Source organism: Nerophis lumbriciformis, linkage group LG26 (assembly GCF_033978685.3).
Source record: "Nerophis lumbriciformis linkage group LG26, RoL_Nlum_v2.1, whole genome shotgun sequence".
Taxonomy (NCBI): Eukaryota; Metazoa; Chordata; class Actinopteri; order Syngnathiformes; family Syngnathidae; genus Nerophis; species Nerophis lumbriciformis.
Window position 1 is genome coordinate 7,552,081 of NC_084573.2, and position 19,931 is coordinate 7,572,011.

Here is a 19,931-nt window from a genome sequence, read left to right on the forward strand (position 1 = left end):
GCTATACCGCCCCTATTGAGTGTAATGTAAACATCCAAGTTTAAATCAATAATGTTCATTTAAGTGTCTTCCTAAAACTTATATTATAAAAATACAGTAAATCGACTTTTTAACTTACACTTTGCCTTCCACCTCTGCGTCTTGGGGTCATGTCGCAAGTAAAGCTGCCAGACTGTAACAATTTCAGTTGTATGGTTTGAGGGGCAAGGCCAAACCTTCTGCAAAAGTAACTCTATGGCATGACTGTTCGGATTTTCCGGGCTACATATACAGGTAAAAGCCAGTAAATTAGAATATTTTGAAAAACTTGATTTATTTCAGTAATTGCATTCAAAAGGTGTAACTTGTACATTATATTTATTCATTGCACACAGACTGATGCATTCAAATGTTTATTTCATTTAATTTTGATGATTTGAAGTGGCAACAAATGAAAATCCAAAATTCCGTGTGTCACAAAATTAGAATATTGTGTAAGGGTTAAATTTTGAAGACACCTGGTGCCACAAACTAATCAGCTGATTAACTCAAAACACCTGCAAAGGGCTTTAAATGGTCTCTCAGTCCAGTTCTGAAGCCTACACAAACATGGGGAAGACTTCAGATTTGACAGCTGTCCAAAAGGCAACCATCGACACATTGCACAAGGAGGGAAAGACACAAAAGGTTATTGCTGAAGAGGCTGGCTGTTCTCAGAGCTCTGTGTCCAAACACATTAATGGAGAGGCAAAGGGAAGGAAAAACTGTGGTCAGAAAAAGTGTACAAGCGATAGGGATCACCGCGCCCTGGTCAAGATTGTGAAAAAAACCCATTCAAAAATGTGGGGGAGATTCAGAAGGAGTGGACAGCTGCTGGAGTCAGTGCTTCAAGATCCACCACCAAGAGACGCTTGAAAGACATGGGTTTCAACTGCCGCATACCTCGTGTCAAGCCACTGTTGACCAAGAAACAGCGCGAAAAGCGTCTCACCTGGGCTAAGGAAAAAAAGAGCTAGACTGCTGCTGAGTGGTCCAAAGTCATGTTTTCTGACGAAAGCAAATTTTGCATTTCCTTTGGAAATCGAGGTCCCATAGTCTGGAGGAAGACAGGAGAGGCACAGGATCCACGTTGCCTGAAGTCTAGTGTAAAGTTTCCACCATCAGTGATGGTTTGGGGTGCCATGTCATCTGCTGGTGTCGGTCCACTCTGTTTCCTGAGATCCAGGGTCAACGCAGCCGTCTACCAGCAAGTTTTAGAGCACTTCATGCTTCCTGCTGCTGACCTGCTCTATGGAGATGGAGATTTCAAGTTCCAACAGGACTTGGCGCCTGCACACAGCACAAAATCTACCCGTGCCTGGTTTACGGACCATGGTATTTCTGTTCTAAATTGGCCCGCCAACTCCCCTGACCTTAGCCCCATAGAAAATCTGTGGGGTATTGTGAAAAGGAAGATGCAGAATGCCAGACCCAAAAACGCAGAAGAGTTGAAGGCCACTATCAGAGCAACCTGGGCTCTCATAACACCTGAGCAGTGCCAGAAACTCATCGACTCCATGCCACGCCGCATTAACGCAGTAATTGAGGCAAAAGGAGCTCCAACCAAGTATTGAGTATTGTACATGCTCATATTTTTCATTTTCATACATTTCTAAAAATCCCTTTTTTGTATTAGCCTTAAGTAATATTCTAATTTTGTGACACACGGAATTTTGGATTTTCATTTGTTGCCACTTCAAATCATCAAAATTAAATGAAATAAACATTTGAATGCATCAGTCTGTGTGCAATGAATAAATATAATGTACAAGTTACACCCTTTGAATGCAATTACTGAAATAAATCAAGTTTTTCAAAATATTCTAATTTACTGGCTTTTACCTGTATTATCCGCACTTCACTATAAGCCGCAGATATAAACCGGTACAAACGATTTTGTAAATGTTTATTTACGTACCTTAAATGTTTCCAAACGGTGTCTGTGACACGGCAGTAAAATGGCTGATCAAACAAAACAGAAGTCATCGTCATGGACCCACTAGCTACGCAAGCCAGCTCTCCAATCAGCTAAACAGACTCAATAACTCCACGGTAACGTTTTGGTGAATTTACGAAGCTAAAACAATGCAAAAAGAATGCCATAGTAAGTTAATAATACAAAGAGACACTTGTAAGCATAGTCGCTAATGCTAATGACGCTAGCATTAACACTCCTACAGACATCACACCCGGGACGGTTTAGTAAGTATAAACAGTTTTAGTTATATTGTAAAACTTGCTAACGTTGCTTGGATTGATGAATGGAGAATCCATTCAAGTAGAAATGCTATGGACGGTTATTCTTCCGGTTCAAGGCACAACACAGGAAGTAGATTGTCCTGCAGATGGCGCCATAGGACAACCAAATACCAAATACACACCTTTTCAGTGTCCATGTCGGTGTAATATTAAAACTATTTGTTGAATACAAAACATTACGGCTGATAGCGAAGAAAAATCCAAAGCGTAGGAAAAACGTAGCTCTCTAAACGTCATGTGGAAACACGCCCTGTGGCACAATGCTCTTTTGCAGTCAAATGCCTGCACGCTGCCATTAAGGCAGTGTTTTTCAACCTTTTTTGAGCCAAGGCACATTTTTTGCGTTGAAAAAAGCAGCAGAAATCATTAAAAAAATGAAACTCAGTTGACAGTAAAAAGTCGTCGTCGCAATTGTTGGATATGACTTTAAACCGTAACCAAGCATACATCAATATAGCTCTAGTGTTTTAGTTCTTGTCTGGCGCTTCTATTTTGGTGGATTTTTCTCTTTTTTAATGTATTTTCCTGTAGCAGTTTTCATGTCTTCCTTTGAGCGATATTTCCCGCATCTGCTTTGTTTTAGCAATCAAGAATATTTCAGTCGTTTTTATCCTTCTTTGTGGGGACATTGTCGATTGCCATGTCATGTGTACGCCGTCTTTGCTCCACAGTAAGTCTTTGCTGTCGTCCAGCATTCTGTTTTTGTTTACTTTGTAGCCAGTTCAGTTTTAGTCTCGTTCTGCATAGCCTTCGCTAAGCTTCAATGCCTTTTCTTAGAGGCACTCACCTTTTGTGTATTTTTGGTTTAAGCATTAGACACTTTTTTTTACCTGCACCCTGCCTCCCGCTGTTGCCGACATCTACAAAGCAATTAGCTACCGGCTGCCACCTACTGATATGGAAGAGTATTACACGGTTACTCTGCCCAGTTCTAGACAGCACCGACACTCAACAACAACACATCATTTGCAGACTATAATTACTGGTTTGCAAAACATATTTTTAACCCAAATAGGTGAAATTAGATCATCTCCCACGGCACAGTGGTTGAAAAACACTGCATTAAGGGACATCTTTATCACAAGCACCAGCTTCACGCCGAAAATTAATTGGCTCCAGCTGACATTTGAGCAGCTGACATGTGACCTGCACACCATCAGCATCACTTACTCATGTCCAATGTTGCCGTTCAAGTCCGCACAGCGAGCCTGCGTGACCGCCCCTCTCTGTTTACCAGCCGGGTCCATGGCAACGGCCCTCCAAGGCCTCATTACTCGGGGCCCGCACTGACGCCCGCTCGGGTCCCCCCTTTGGCCTTGTTGCTTCGACCATTAGAGACTGCAAGTGTTCTCGCTCGTGCTGCCACGCCATTAGTCTTTCTGCAAGCCTGCTGGGAAATAGGGAGTGGGGCCTGTGGGCCAAATGTGGCCCGTTTTTGTCATTTCTAGGGATGTCCGATATTACCGGCCGATAACTGCTTTAAAATGTAATATCGGAAATTATCGGTATCTGTTTCAAAATTGGTTTCAAAAAGTACAATTTATGACATTTTAAAAAGTACAGAGGGCCAATAAACCTTAAAGGCACTTCCTTTGCGTGCCGGTCCAGTCACATAATATCTACGGCTTTTCACACACACACACAAGTGAATGCAAGGCATACTTAGTCAACAGCCATACAGGTCACACTGAGGGTGGGCGTATAAACAACTTTAACACTGTTACAAATATGCGCCACACTGTGAACCCACACCAAACAAGAATGACAAACACATTTCGGGAGAACATCCGCACTGTAACACAACAAAAACACAACAGAACAAATACCCAGAATCCCTTGCAGCACTAACTCTCCGGGACGCTACAATATACACCCTCCGCTACCACCAAACCCCGCCCCCCCACCTACAACTCCCGCATCACAACAAATTTAGGCATAATAATGTGTTAATTTCACGACTGTATATATCGGTATCGGTTGATATCGGAATCTGTAATTAAGAGTTGGATAATATCGGATATCGGCAAAAAAGCCATTATCGGGCATCTCTAATTGTTTTGTGTTTTACCACGTTGAACCTAAACTATAAGTAGGCACAATTTTGATTTTATGGGGGGACTTTTCTCATACCCGAATGCCTAACATGTTTCATAAATGTTAGAATGCAAATATAAAATCTATCATTCAAAAAGTCGAGTTCAGTACAAATTATGCAAACAATGAAGATGAATATCGTCAAACTGTTATGATAGTCATTTACCTTCAAAGCCATTATAATTGACTAGAGATATTATCGGCCGATTAATGCTTTAAAATGTAATATCGGAAAGTATCGGTTTCAAAATGATCGGTATCGGTTTCAAAAAGTAAAATGTATGACTTATTAATATGCCGCTGTGTACACGGACATAGGGAGAAGTACAGAGCGCCAATAAACCTTAAAGGCACTGCCTTTGCGTGCCGGCCCAGTCACATAATATCTACGGCTTTTCACACACACACACAAGTGAATGCAAGCATACTTGGTCAACAGCCATACAGGTCACACTGAGGGGGGCCGTATAAACAACTTTAACACTGTTACAAATATGCGCCACACTGTGAACCCACACCAAACAAGAATGACAAACACATTTCAGGAGAACATCCGCACCGTAACACAACATAAACACAACAGAACAAATACCCAGAATCCCTTGCAGCACTAATTCTCCGGGACGCTACAATATACACCCTCCGCTACCACCAAACCCCACCCCCCCACCTACAACTCCCGCATCACAACAAATTTAGGCATAATAATGTGTTAATTTCACGACTGTATATATCGGTATCGGTTGATATCGGAATCTGTAATTAAGAGTTGGATAATATCGGATATCGGCAAAAAAGCCATTATCGGGCATCTCTAATTATTTTGTGTTTTACCACGTTGAACCTAAACTATAAGTAGGCACAATTTTGATTTTATGGGGGGACTTTTCTCATACCCGAATGCCTAACATGTTTCGTAAATGTTAGAATGCAAATATAAAATCTATCATTCAAAAAGTCGAGTTCAGTACAAATTATGCAAACAATGAAGATGAATATCGTCAAACTGTTATGATAGTCATTTACCTTCAAAGCCATTATAATTGACTAGAGATATTATCGGCCGATAAATGCTTTAAAATGTAATATCGGAAAGTATCGGTTTCAAAATTATCGGTATCGGTTTCAAAAAGTAAAATGTATGACTTTTTAAAACGCCGCTGTGTACACGGACGTAGGGAGAAGTACAGAGCGCCAATAAACCTTAAAGGCACTGCCTTTGCGTGCCGGCCCTGTCACATAATATCTACGGCTTTTCACACACGCACAAGTGAATGCAAGCATACTTAGTCAACAGCCATACAGGTCGCACTGAGGGTGGCCGTATAAACAACTTTAACACTGTTACAAATATGCGTCACACTGTGAACCCACACCAAACAAGAATGACAAACACATTTCGGGAGAACATCCGCACTGTAGCACAACATAAACACAACAGAACAAATACCCAGAATCCCTTGCAGCACTAACTCTTCCGGGACGCTACAAAATACAGCCCATGCTACCGCCCACCTCAACCTCCTCATGCTCTCTCAGGGAGAGCATGTCCCAAATTCCAAGCTGCTGTTTTGAGGCATGTTAAAACAAATAATGCACTTTGTGACTTCAATAATAAATATGGCAGTGCCATGTTGGCATTTTTTTCCCATAACTTGAGGTGATTTATTTTGGAAAACCTTGTTACATTGTTTAATGCATCCAGCGGGGCATCACAACAAAATTAGGCATAATAATGTGTTAATTCCACGACTGTATATATCGGTATCGGTTGATATCGGAATCGGTAATTAAGAGTTGGACAATATCGGAATATCGGATAGTTAATTTGACTCATTTTCATTAATTACTAGCGTCTATGTAACTGTTTTTATATTGTTTTACTTTCTTTTTTATTCAAGAAAATGTTTTTAATTTATTTATCTTATTTTATTAATTTAAAAAAAAAAGGACCTTATTTTCACCATACCTGGTTGTCCAAATTAGGCATAATAATGTGTTAATTCCACGACTGTATAAATCGGTATCGGTTGATATCGGTAATTAAGAGTTGGACAATATCGGAATATCGGATATCGGCAAAAAAGCCATTATCGGACATCTCTATTCATTTCCTATGGCCCAGCAAAGGGTGTGTACCAAGTGTACTACATGTTCACTCTGACCTCTTCCCAGCTGCACGATCCTTGCACGTTGCCATTAAGGGACATCTTTATCACAAGGGGTTAAATTGTCAAAAATGATTCCCGGGCGCGGCCACCGCTGCTGCTCACTGCTCCCCTCACCTCCCAGGGGGTGATCAAGGGTGATGGGTCAAATGCAGGGAATAATTTCGGTACTTTAACTTTTTTATTAATTTTTAAAAAATAAAATAAATGGGTTATACTTGTATTATACTTTATTAGTTTTTAGTTTAATAATAAATGTTTAATAAATAATAATAAATAATAAATGTAATAAATAAATAAATAAATAATAAATGTTTAATAAATTTTTAGTTTAATAATAAATGGGTTATACTTGTATTATACTTTATTAGTTTTTAGTTTTTAGTTTTTTTATTAGTTAGTCTTTATATGTTTTGTATTATACTTTATTAGTTTTTTTAAAATAAAATAAATGGGTTATACTTGTATAGCGCTTTTCTACCTTCAAGGTACTCAAAGCGCTTTGACACTATTTCCACATTTACCCATTCACACACACATTCACACACTGATGGAGGGAGCTGCCATGCAAGGCCCTGACCAGCACCCATCAGGAGCAAGGGTGAAGTGTCTTGCTCAAGGACACAACGGACGTGACGAGGTTGGTAGAAGGTGGGGATCGAACCAGGAACCCTCAGGTTGCTGGCACGGCCACTCCCCCAACCAGCGCCACGCCGTCCCCCATTTTACTGTAAAAAAAAAAAAAAAAAGGCCAGATATTTTACAGTAAAAGAAAAACAATGGCATCTCAAGTAATCATAATGTGAACATCAAAGCCGTACATTTACCATAAAATTCTAGTGACCGAGCTGCCCGTTTTTTTTTTTTTTTTAAAGGCCTACTGAAAGCCACTACTACCGACCACGCAGTCTGATAGTTTATATATCAATGATGAAATCTTAACATTGCAACACATGCCAATACGGCCGGGTTAGCTTACTAAAGTGCAATTTTAAATTCCGCGCGAAATATCCTGCTGAAAACGTCTCGGTGACGTCACAAATTGTGGAGGACATTTTGGGACAGCATGGTGGCCAGCTATTAAGTCGTCTGTTTTCATCGTAAAATTCCACAGTATTCTGGACATCTGTGTTGGTGAATCTTTTGCAATTTGTTCAATGAACAATGGAGACAGCAAAGAAGAAAGCTGTAGGTGGGAAGCGGTGTATTGCGGCCGACTGCAGCAACACAACCACAGTCGGTGTTTCATTGTTTACATTCCCGGAAGATGACAGTCAAGCTTTACCATTGGCCTGTGGAGAACTGGGACAACAGAGACTCTTACCAGGAGGACTTTGAGTTGGATGCGCAGACGCGGTACCGTGAGTACACATGCAGCTGCGGCTTCCAAACATTTGATCGCTTGCCCGTACGTGCGTGCCGCTATGTGCATGTCACGTACGTAACTTTGGGGACTTTGGGGAAATATATGTGCTGTATGAACTTTGGGGAGGTGAACGGTACTTTGGGCTGTGGGATTGAGTGTGTTGTGCAGGTGTTTGAGTTGTATTGGCGGGTAATATGGACGGGAGGTGTTTGTTATGCGGGATTAATTTGTGGCATATTAAATATAAGCCTGGTTGTGTTGTGGCTAATAGAGTATATATATGTCTTGTGTTTATTTACTGTTTTAGTCATTCCCAGCTGAATATCAGGTCCCACCCGCCTCTCACAGCATCTTCCCTATCTGAATCGCTCCCACTGCCCTCTAGTCCTTCACTCTCACTTTCCTCATCCACGAATCTTTCATCCTCGCTCAAATTAATGGGGAAATCGTCGCTTTCTCGGTCCGAATCGCTCTCGCTGCTGGTGGCCATGATTGTAAACAATGTGCAGATGTGAGGAGCTCCACAACCTGTGACGTCACGCTACCCGTCTACTACTTCCGGTACAGGCAAGGCTTTTTTATCAGCGACCAAAAGTTGCGAACTTTATCGTCGATGTTCTCTACTAAATCCTTTCAGCAAAAATATGGCAATATCGCGAAATGATCAAGTATGACACATAGAATGGACCTGCTATCCCCGTTTAAATAAGATAATCGCATTTCAGTCGGCCTTTAAATCTAATCACCTGCCAGCTGTGTCTTGCCGTCAGCACATGCCCCACCCCTATCCGATGGCGCTCGTCCTCAGCACCACAGACAGAGGCAGTGACTTTTGCTCCTGCAGGCGCGCTGGCCACACCTCCCTCCACAGAGTGTTTTCATGCGTATTTGTACTTGCTATCGTAATGTAATCCAGCTAGCGTCGTTAGCCGTAGCTAATATGCTAACACGTTTAGTATTTTACTTTTTGTATTGTTTCACTTTCATAAATTCCTCAGTAAGTTCACTGAAGATGAGGGGGTGTTCACTCTCGCCCGGGGCGTCAAATGATCTAGAGCCGGCCCTGTATGACCCGATGGTTCAACGACAGTTGACCTGTGAGAATTGTTGCGCGCCGAGTCCAGTCTGCGAAGAGCTGCTGCCTTCAGCAACATCACACTCTTACACCACTTGTAATTGGGATTTACGGGCGGCATTAAACGCACCGCGGTCGGCCGTTCGTCTCCGCCGACGCTCGCTGCCAAAAAGATGACAGCCGCGTCAATCTGGATTTTTGCAAAATACTCGAAACAGTCCGACACATTGGAGTCGTACAAGCCCAGGAAGAAATATTGTCAAATCAGCACTTTCTGTCTTTGTGGAGGCAGCATTGAGTTTTTGCAGAATGGAGTCTTATTTACAGGAAGTTGATGTTTTTGGTGCGCAATCCGCACTCGTTAGGACAGCAGCTGTGCGCAGGGACCAGATGCCGACTCGGCTCACAAAGCATCAAACCGCTCCCCTCAGCAACTCGCCTCGGACGCCATTTTGGTTCTTCTTCGCTTGTGGATTAAAAAAAAAAAAAAAAAAAGAAGGCAGTTCGGCTCTTCATTGTGGGCCCCAAGGGGACTTTTCTAGAGAGTAACAAAGCTGCTGCGAAGAAACGGTTTAAGAGGGGACAATTTCTAAAGACTTCAACAATCAGACAAAAATCCTATTTAAAGCCTTCCTTTAGCACTTAGTCTTTTTTTCTTTCTTTTTTTTTTGTCCTGTCATATAGTTGATGTAGATGCCCATATCGGCTGTTCACATTCACTTTACAATAGAGAAGTGTGGGATACTTCTCTTGTTGCCTTATTTGTATTTGACTTTATTAAATGTATTCATAGTATCATTTAGTGCAGCCGGGCCGGAGCAGGAGGAGATAGAAAGAGAGAAAAAAGGAAGACAGAGGGGGAAATTGTGGGGACAAGAGGGGGATAAGACAGAGAGACAACAACAACAACAACAGCAAACACAACAATAATTAAAGCTGCAAGCAGCGATGGACGGGACCGACTTTGGCGGCACATAAAATCCAAACCGGAGCAGTAATTAAAACTTTTTTGTCAACTTTTAATCAGAAGGGTTCAATCTCTCTCCTGTGCTAGTTTGAAGCCGACACGACCAACGCTTTCAGAGGAGATAATGTTTGAAAAAAGGTGACCGGTTTTTACAAAACTTTTTTTTTGAAGGGGGAATTGCCAACTTCCTGTTGATTTTTGCTGAAGAATGTCAATGTATGAAATCTAGGTCTAAGTCAGACCTACATAGAGGTTTTTGTTTTATGTCTCTACGACATTTCTACCGGAAGTTACAAGCAGTTTTGTCTGTGTTTTTTCCTAGTTTTGGGGTTCGTTTTTTTTTTTTATTAAAAGGCTATTTTCGCAGGTCCTGATGTGTGTGTCAAATATGGTGAGTTTTGAAGCATGTTAAGGGGGTCAAATTACAGCTCAAAGAGGCGGCGGAATAATAATAAAACGCACGAAATACAATAGGGTCCTCTGTCCCAAAGGGACATTGCGGTCCCTAATAACAACAACAATAGAGCAACATCAGCAAATAGGATCTGTACAAATATGATGGTAAAAGTGATAGCAAAGAAGCAGTTAGCGAAATAAATAACAATACATAAATTACAGCTGCAAGCAGCGATGGACGGGACCGACTTTGATGGCACATAAAATCCAAACCGGAGCAGTAATTAAAACTCTTTTGTCAACTTTTAATCGGAAGGGTTCAATCTCTCTCCTGTGCTAGTTTGAAGCCGACACGACCAACGCGCTCAGAGAAGATAATGTTTGAAAAAAGGTGACCGGTTTTTGCAAAACTTTTGTTTTGAAGGGGGAATTGCAAACTTCCTGTTGATTTTTGCTGGGGGTTGTCAATATATGAAATGTAGGTCTAAGTGAGACCTACATAGAGGTTTTTGTTTCTACTGGAAGTTACAGGCAGTTTTGTCTGAGTTTTCTTCCTAGGAGCAGTTGTGTCTGTGTTTTCTTCCTAGGGGGCGCTAGTGCGCAATTTTGAGTTTTTTTCTTCTTTTTTTTTCTATTAGATCGCAATTTTTGCCAGTCCTGATGTGTGTGTCCACTTTCGTGAGTTTTGAAGCATGTTAAGGGGGTCAAATTAATAATTGACGGCACATAAAATCCAAACCGGAGCAGTAATTAAAACTCTTTGGTCAACTTTTAATCAGAAGGGTTCAATCTCTCTCCTGTGCTAGTTTGAAGCCGACACGACAAACGCGCTCAGAGGAGATAATGTTTGAAAAAAGGTGACCGTTTTTTACAAAACCTTTGTTTTGAAGGGGGAATTGCAAACTTTGCTGGGGAAATGTAGGTCTAAGTGAGACCTACATAGAGGTATTTGTTTCATGTCTCTAAGACATTCCTACTGGAAGTTACAGGCAGTTTAGTCTGAGTTTTCTTCCTAGGAGCAGTTGTGTCTGTGTTTTCTTCCTAGGGGGCGCTAGAGCGCAATTTTGAGTTTTTTTATTTTAATTTTATTTTTTTTAAATTAGATCGCAATTTTTGCCAGTCCTGTTGTGTGTGTCCAGTTTGGTGAGTTTTGAAGCATGTTAAGGGGGTCAAATTACAGCTCAAAGAGGCAACAGTGACTGTTTTTAGTAAACTTCTGTACTGAAGGGGGAATTGCCAACTTCCTGTTGATTTTTGCTGAAGAATGTCAATGTATGAAATCTAGGTCTAAGTCAGACCTACATAGAGATTTTTGTTTCATGTCTCTACGACATTCCTGCCGGAAGTTACAAGCAAAGTTTTTTCCTAGTTTCGGGGTTCGTTTTTTTTATTAAAAGGCAATTTTCGCAGGTCCTGATGTGTGTGTCAAATATGGTGAGTTTTGAAGCATGTTAAGGGGGTCAAATTACAGCTCAAAGAGGCGGCGGAATAATAATAATAAAACGCACGAAATACAATAGGGTCCTCTGTCCCAAAGGGACATTGCGGTCCCTAATAACAACAACAACAATAGAGCAACATTAGCAAATAGGATATGTACAAATATGATGGTAAAAGTGATAGCAAAGAAGCAGTTAGCGAAATAAATAACAATACATAAATTAAAGCTGCAAGCAGCGATGGACGGGACCGATTTTGGCGGCACATAAAATCCAAACCGGAGCAGTAATTAAAACTCTTTTGTCAACTTTTAATCAGAAGGGTTCAATCTCTCTCCTGTGCTAGTTTGAAGCCGACACGACCAACGCGCTGAGAGGAGATAATGTTTGAAAAAAGGTGACCGGTTTTTACAAAACTTTTGTTTTGAAGGGGGAATTGCAAACTTCCTGTTGATTTTTGCTGGGGGTTGTCAATATATGAAATGTAGGTCTAAGTGAGACCTACATAGAGGTTTTTGTTTCTACTGGAAGTTACAGGTAGTTTTGTCTTCAGTTTTCTTCCTAGGAGCAGTTGTCTGTGTTTTCTTCCTAGGGGGCGCTCGAGCGCAATTTTGAGTTTTGGGGTTGTTGTTTTTTTTTATTAGATCGCAATTGTTTGCCAGTCCTGATGTGTGTGTCCAGTTTGGTGAGTTTTGAAGCATGTTAAGGGGGTCAAATTACAGCTCAAAGAGGCAAAAGTGACTGTTTTTAGTAAACCTTTGTACTGAAGGGGGAATTGCCAACTTCCTGTTGATTTTTGCTGAAGGATGTCAATGTATGAAATCTAGGTCTAAGTCAGACCTACATAGAGGTTTTTGTTTCATGTTTCTACGACATTCCTACCGGAAGTTACAAGCAGTTTTGTCTGTGTTTTTTTCCTAGTTTTGGGGTTGGAGTTCATTTATTTTGGAAAACCTTGTTACATTGTTTAATGCATCCAGCAGGGCATCACAACAAAATTAGGCATAATAATGTGTTAATTCCACGACTGTATATATCGGTATCGGTTGATGTCAGTAATTAAGAGTTGGACAATATCGGAATATCGCATATCGGCAAAAAAGCCATTATCGGACATCTCTAGTTAGCATATTAGCTATCGCCAACGACGCTAGCGTCATTACATTACGATAACAGGTACAAAAATGCATGAAAACACTCCTACAGACATCACACATGGGACGGTTTAGTAAGTAAGAATTGTTTTAGTTATATTGTAAAACTTACAAACAGGTTAGAGTGTCCGCCCTGAGATCGGTAGGTCGTGAGTTCAAACCCTATAAAAGACTATAAAAATGTGACCCATTACCTCCCTGCTTGGCACTCAGCTACAAGGGTTGGAATTGGGGGTTAAATCACCAAAATGATTTCCGGGCGCTGCCACCGCTGCTGCTCACTGCTCCCCTCACCTCCCAGGGGGTTGAACAAAGGAACGGGTCAAATGCAGAGGGTAATTTCACCACACCTAGTGTGTGTGTGACAATCATTGGTACTTTACTTTAAACGTTGCTTAGAGTGAAGAATCCATATGAGTAGAAACGCTATGGACGGCTAGAAAACTTGGACAGCATTCTACTGGGCGGTATAGCTCGGTTGGTAGAGCGGCCGTGCCAGCAATTTGAGGGTTGCAGGTTCGATTCCCGCTTCCACCATCCTAGTCACTGCCGTTGTGTCCTTGGGCAAGACACTTTACCCACCTGCTCCCAGTGCCACCCACACTGCTTTAAATGTAACTTAGATATTGGCTTTCACAATGTAAAGCGCTTTGAGTCACTGGAGAAAAAGCGCTATATAAATATAATTCACTTCACTTCACTACTTCCGGTAACTTGAAAACACTAAAACACACTGTAGCAGTCGCTGTCTTGCGGCTCTACGAATACGTGCGTCAAAGTAGCCAAGCATACCGAGTTGTACAACAGATGTAATGTTTTTCAACACACTCATCAGTTATACGTTTCTCCAGGGCTTTTCAGTCCTCTCCAAAACTTCCTCTCCCTCCTGCACTCGGCCGCTCACTGTTAAAGACAACAGATGATTAGATTAACACGTACCACCTGTGAAATCGAATAACCTGCCAGCTGTGTCTCGCCGTCAGCACATGCATGGTACTTGTCCTCAGCACCATAGACAGCGGCGGTGACTTTTGCTCCTGCAAGCGCGCTGCCCACATCTCCCCCCCCCACACACACACGCCTTTTCGGTGCATTTTTAAATTGCAAATGCAAATAAAAATGTTTTAAAACTACTAAAAAATCCATAAATTAGCCGCAGTGTTCAAAGTGTAGGAAAAAAGTTACAGTAAACCAGTGGTCCCCAACCTTTTTTGCACCACGGACCGGTTTAATGTAGGCATTATTTCCAGGGACCGGCTTCCCACTTGTAAAAAATAGAACTCACTAGAACGCTGGATTAGTGGGAGCCCTGGACTTGTTTCTTTGCAATGAAATGCTCATGGAAATCAGCCTTTGGCTACAATCTGTCACATTTATATTTGATGTGTTCATTAATGTGCATTGTATCATGTCACAAAGTTAGAACAAATGGCAACTTCCTATGAGGAGTTTTATTGTACATCATTGGTGTGTCTAGTGCACAGGTGTCAAACTCAAGGCCCGTGGGCCAGAACTGGCCCTCCATGTCCTTTGACATGGCCCGCAGAAGCCTGGAAATAATATGTGTGTGGAAAGGAGGCAGATACGATTTAGAGCGCCTAATACTTTTCCTCTGTGTATTCTACCAGTTTCTTTAGACAGGGTCGTAAACCTACGGAATGTGAAGAAAAACCCCACGTCTCTCTTATCAGTGTTGAGAGAGGGGGGATGGAGACTTTCTTTGGGTGAAATTAGTTGCTTTTTCCTTTGGAATGCCAGATCAACTACAGCAGCCGATACAAATGACTGATTGATTGAGTTGACCTACCAAAGCTTTGGAATAAAACTACAATATTCCAATTCTGTCTTAACGGCCCTTCTTACTCAGCATATATGTCATCTAAAGAACTTGGGATTGACCAGTAACTTAGATTCTCTGGGAGGAAGAACTGGTCCGACGCAACAGTGTCAATAAAATACCTTATATTTTCTTTCTTTACTTTCTTATTTTCTTACAAAAGGTATTAGGTTTTTTTCTAGTTCGACAGGGGGGAAAAAATAGTGTCCAATATTGCAACAAATATTATACTATCTAACTTTGTTGGTTAAAATCCAAATAAATACTTAAATATCTGCTTAATTTATAGTTTCAAAGCAAGTTATCAATCAAAGTGTACACTATAAAAATGACCAATAACTTTTACTGTAAAATTTAGGGAGTTTTTTTTACAGCATAGTTGAAAAAAAAACCCGACCAATCTTTGTTTTTTTACAGTACAATTCTGTCGACTGAGCTTAGGGATGATGTTCGAAACCGATTCTCCTGGTTGTTCGATAAGAAAAGAACCGAATCCATGGACTCGAATCCCTTTTTGAGAACCGGTTACCGTTATCGAGGCCACTATAGTAAAGAAAAAGAGTTGGTTCTTTATTCGAATCCCTGGGAACGAATCCCAAATGGGCAATATAATGCCCATTTGATTGTAGACTCTTACTGACACCTTGTGGCGATATGAAAATACTACGCGTCAATAGTTTGGGCACTTCCGGGTTGGCGATGAGAAGTAGACAAGTTGTGTTAGCTCTTACAAGCCTTGGAAAAGATAAGTCTGTAAGTAAACTGTTTAACTTGTTTATGTAACTCAATATTAAGGTGGAAAGTGGTTAAATTTGATGGTAAGATGTTTATTGAAAACGATTTTTGTGCACTGTTTCAATGGATGTTTTGAGGACTTAAAATGGCTGCCAAGCGTGTATTTCCACCATCGAAATAGTTTCAACACTCAGAAGTATTTGTTTGATGATAGTACTTTATATTTGTGTGGAGCTAGTATTTACATATTGTGTATTACATTTCAGTATGTTAATTGAATCACTTAGCTTATACATTTGTCATTGTGTGTATTTCAGTTTAAAAAAAATAAATAAATAACAGTCCAGTGCAAGACAAAAGTAAAGATAGGAAAAGACAAAGCAAGATCAACAACAATAAAGACCCTAAATGGATTCATCTGCTTTGGAACTTTATTAGACGTCTTGGACTGTTTGTTAGCTGTCTGCCTGTGTGTGTAGTTAGTATGTTCCAATAGCAGCAGAAGTGCACTTTTTAGAGAGCTGTATTATTTTCAGTTTTGTGCCCAAGGGACTGATTTTATTTAACACTATATTATTATTTATACACCTATAGTGATCACAGAGACAGGTTGCTTTTGTGTTACTGTATATATATATATATTTTTTTAAATCCCACTTAATATACTTTGGGTAACAACAGTCAATATTTATTTATTTTTATTTTTTAGGGGGGTAACAGTCAATATTTATTTATTTATTTTATTTTAGTTTTTTCTTATAAAATAAAAGTGAGCTTTTGTCACGTTCAAACACTGAGGACATCTGTTAAACAAGACAAAAGGCAAGGAATCAAACAGAGACAGAATTCAATTTGGACTCAATTGAGGAGAGACATGGCCACTGCACTCTCTGTACAGTCCTGCACCACGCTCTGACGAAGAAGGTTTTCGTCTCCTCTTTTAATTCAGATGTTCAATGTTCACGCACCAACATATGTCACAGCAGGAATGGGAGGTATTTAAAACAGTCATTGTTTTCGGTCGCTTTGAAGTCCAAGAAGAGGATTTCTCGGGCTTGGGCTCTTCCTGGATCCAGCTGGGGCAGGTGTTGGAGGACAATGGATAACCCCTCCCGTCTCCTGACCACAGGGACTTCAAGAGGGCAGCGGGTCGTAAATAGCGTTGACCTCGGTCACCAAACAGTTGGAAGAGAGTTTGTGAAATACTTCAGAGAGAGTTCGTTTAACACTTCAAAGAGAGTTCCTCTGGAAGTTGAGCAGATCCTGCCATCTGTCCGTGTTGAAATCACTGTGGCGTTTCACGAGCCTTCTTCCTCTTGTTAGGCGAAAGACAGCATTCATAATACAACGTTTCTTTTGCGATAACTTACAAACAATTATTCCAACAGCTTTTGTTAAACCAAATATTGTGTTTTTTTCCATATACAACAACCTATCTGGATTCGATAAGAGAATCGATAAGGACTCGGTTCGATAAGAAGATTTGATAATGTGCTCGAACTCGATAATTTCTTATCAAACATCATCCCTAACTGAGCTGTCAATTTTTTGTTTCTTTTTAATCCACGGTTGATGATTTTATGGTACCACATTTTATTATGGTAAAAAACTGGCACCTGAGTTGCCAAAATAAAATTAAACAGCGGTACAGTATTTCTATTTACAATAATATGTTGTAAAAATAGCAATACTAAAATAACACCATATATTTTACAGTAAAAGTCTGGCAACTAAAAAAAGCGGCCACTTTTTTTCTGTTAAAAAAGTGGTCAAATCCACAGATTTTTTTTTACTCTTTACGTATTTATTTTTTTAAATATTTAAATTCATAGGCAAATTCATTAATGATTTGCTGTTACAAGCGGCCCTCTAATGACAGCCATGACTGTGGTGTGGCCCTCAATGAAAACAAGTTTGACACCCCTGGTCTAGTGGGACAGGCCAAAGTTAAGTCGGAGAAAATGCAGTCTTTTATAAATTATTTAATGTTTCTCTCCGGCCCGGTAGCAAATGCTTCATGGACCGGTACCGGTCCCCGGACCGGTGGTTGGGGACCCGCTGGGTCGAGCCAAGACCTCCACCAAAGCCAAAGAATCGTCTCATAATCAAACGTCTTCAATTATTAATAATTAAAAATGATCTTTCTGATGGAGTTTGTGCGCGTTTGCTCCTTTCTCTCCTTTTGCAGCTCTGCTCTACGCCACCATCTTCGGCAACGTGACCACCATCTTCCAGCAGATGTACGCCAACACCAACCGCTACCACGAGATGCTCAACAACGTGCGCGACTTCCTCAAGCTCTACCAGGTGCCCAAGGGCCTGAGCGAGCGCGTCATGGACTACATCGTCTCCACGTGGTCCATGTCCAAAGGCATCGACACGGAAAAGGTCAGAGCATTCGAGTCTTTGTCAGACACAACGAGAGCACGAGCTTTGTGCCGCACTGGACGTGGGTAAGGACCGACGTTCCCTCTAAGGTGCGCGCCTGTGCAATTGCGCACTGCTCAAGCGTCCTCTGCGCACGGCAAACCTATGCTGCGCACAAAATCTAATAAAATTAAAGCTTCAAGCAGTGATGGACGGGACCGACTTTGAGGGCTCATAAAATCCAAACCGGAGCAGTAATTAAAACTCTTTCATCAACTTTTAATCAAAAGGGTTCAATCTCTCTCCTGTGCTAATTTGAAGCCAACACGACAAACGCGCTCAGAGGAGATAATGTTTGAAAAAAGGTGACCGGTTTTTACAAAACTTTTTTTTTGAAGGGGGAATTGCAAACTTCCTGTTGATTTTTGCTGGGGGTTGTCAATATATGAAATGTAGGTCTAAGTGAGACCTACATAGAGATTTTGTTTCTACTGGAAGTTACGGGCAGTTTTGTCTGAGTTTTCTTCCTAGGAGCAGTTGTGTCTGTGTTTTCTTCCTAGGGGCGCTAGAGCGCAATTTTGAGATTTGGGGTTGTTTTTTTTATTAGATCGCAATTTTTGCCAGTCCTGATGTGTGTGTCCAGTTTGGTGAGTTTTGAAGCATGTTAAGGGGGTCAAATTACAGCTCAAAGAGGCAAAAGTGACTGTTTTTAGTAAACTTCTGTACTGAAGGGGGAATTGTCTACTTCCTGTTGATTTTTGCTGAAGGATGTCAATGTATGAAATCTAGGTCTAAGTCAGACCTACATAGAGGTTTTTGTTTCATGTCTCTACGACATTCCTACCGGAAGTTGCAAGCAGTTTTGTCTGTGTTTTTTCCTAGTTTTGGGGTTGGAGTTGATTTATTTTGGAAAACCTTGTTACATTGTTTAATGCATCCAGCAGGTCATCACAACAAAATTAGGCATAATAATGTGTTGATTCCTCGACTGTATAATATATATATATTGGTATCGGTTGATGTCGGTAATTAAGAGTTGGACAATATCGGAATATCGCATATCGGCAAAAAAGCCATTATCGGACATCTGTAGTTACCATATTAGCTATTGCTAACGACGCTAGCGTCATTACATTACGATAGCAGGTACAAATATGCATGAAAACACTCCTACAGACATCACACATGGGAGGAGATAATATTTGAAAAAAGGTGACTGTTTTTACACAACTTTTGTTTTGAAGGGGGAATTACAAACTTCTTGTTGATTTTTGCTGGGGGTTGTCAATGTATGAAATATAGGTCTAAGTAAGACCTACATAGAGGTTTTTGTTTCATGTCTCTACAACATTCCTACTGGAAGTTACAGGCAGTTTTGTCTGAGTTTTCTTCCTAGGAGGCGCTAGAGCACAATTTTGAGTTTTGGGGTTTGGTTTTTTGATTAGATCGCAATTTTTGCCAGTTCTGATGTGTGTCCAATTTGGTGAGTTTTGAAGCATGTTAATGGGGTCAAATTACAGCTCAAAGAGGCGGCGGTATAATAATAAAACGCTAGAAATACAATAGGGTCCTCTGTCCCAAAGGGACTCGGTCCCTAAAAATAAAAGCGCATAACAATTTTCGACACACGGACACGACAGAGAAAACAGTTTTCGTCATCATTGTTCAAATATTGTAACGTCTGTCGAGACGCTTTGAGGACATGAATTCCATCGATCACTTTACTGAGCAAAACTCTTTATTGTCGACCATAAAGACATCACCAAAACATTAGTAAAAAAAATGATATCTAGCAAAAGAGGTCATTTTCTGCAGTACAAACCAGACCAAAAGCAACTTTGTTATATCAACAGCAGCCGCTCGCTCTTTCTCACTTGCGCCAACACTTGCACATATGGCACTTAGCCAGTGATGCGTTCACAGCCACACAAAAAGTCGGACAACTCCAACACCACACATAAAGTGTCATTCCAGGTCGTTACACTATGATTTACCAATCAAATGTGTGCTTATTCTAGTGTCATTTATTAGGAATCTTAATTTATAAATATTAATC

General features: G+C 40.8%; 1 protein-coding gene across 1 annotated transcript in view; it reads left to right on the forward strand.

Annotated features, from left to right (window-relative positions):
- kcnh5b (potassium voltage-gated channel, subfamily H (eag-related), member 5b) overlaps nt 1–19,931 on the forward strand; it is a 177,366-nt gene that overhangs the window by 94,678 nt on the left and 62,757 nt on the right. The window contains exon 10 of the mRNA XM_061987485.2: nt 17,697–17,896. Within this exon, the coding sequence (XP_061843469.2) occupies nt 17,697–17,896 (200 nt within the window). The remainder of the gene's footprint in view (nt 1–17,696; nt 17,897–19,931) is intronic.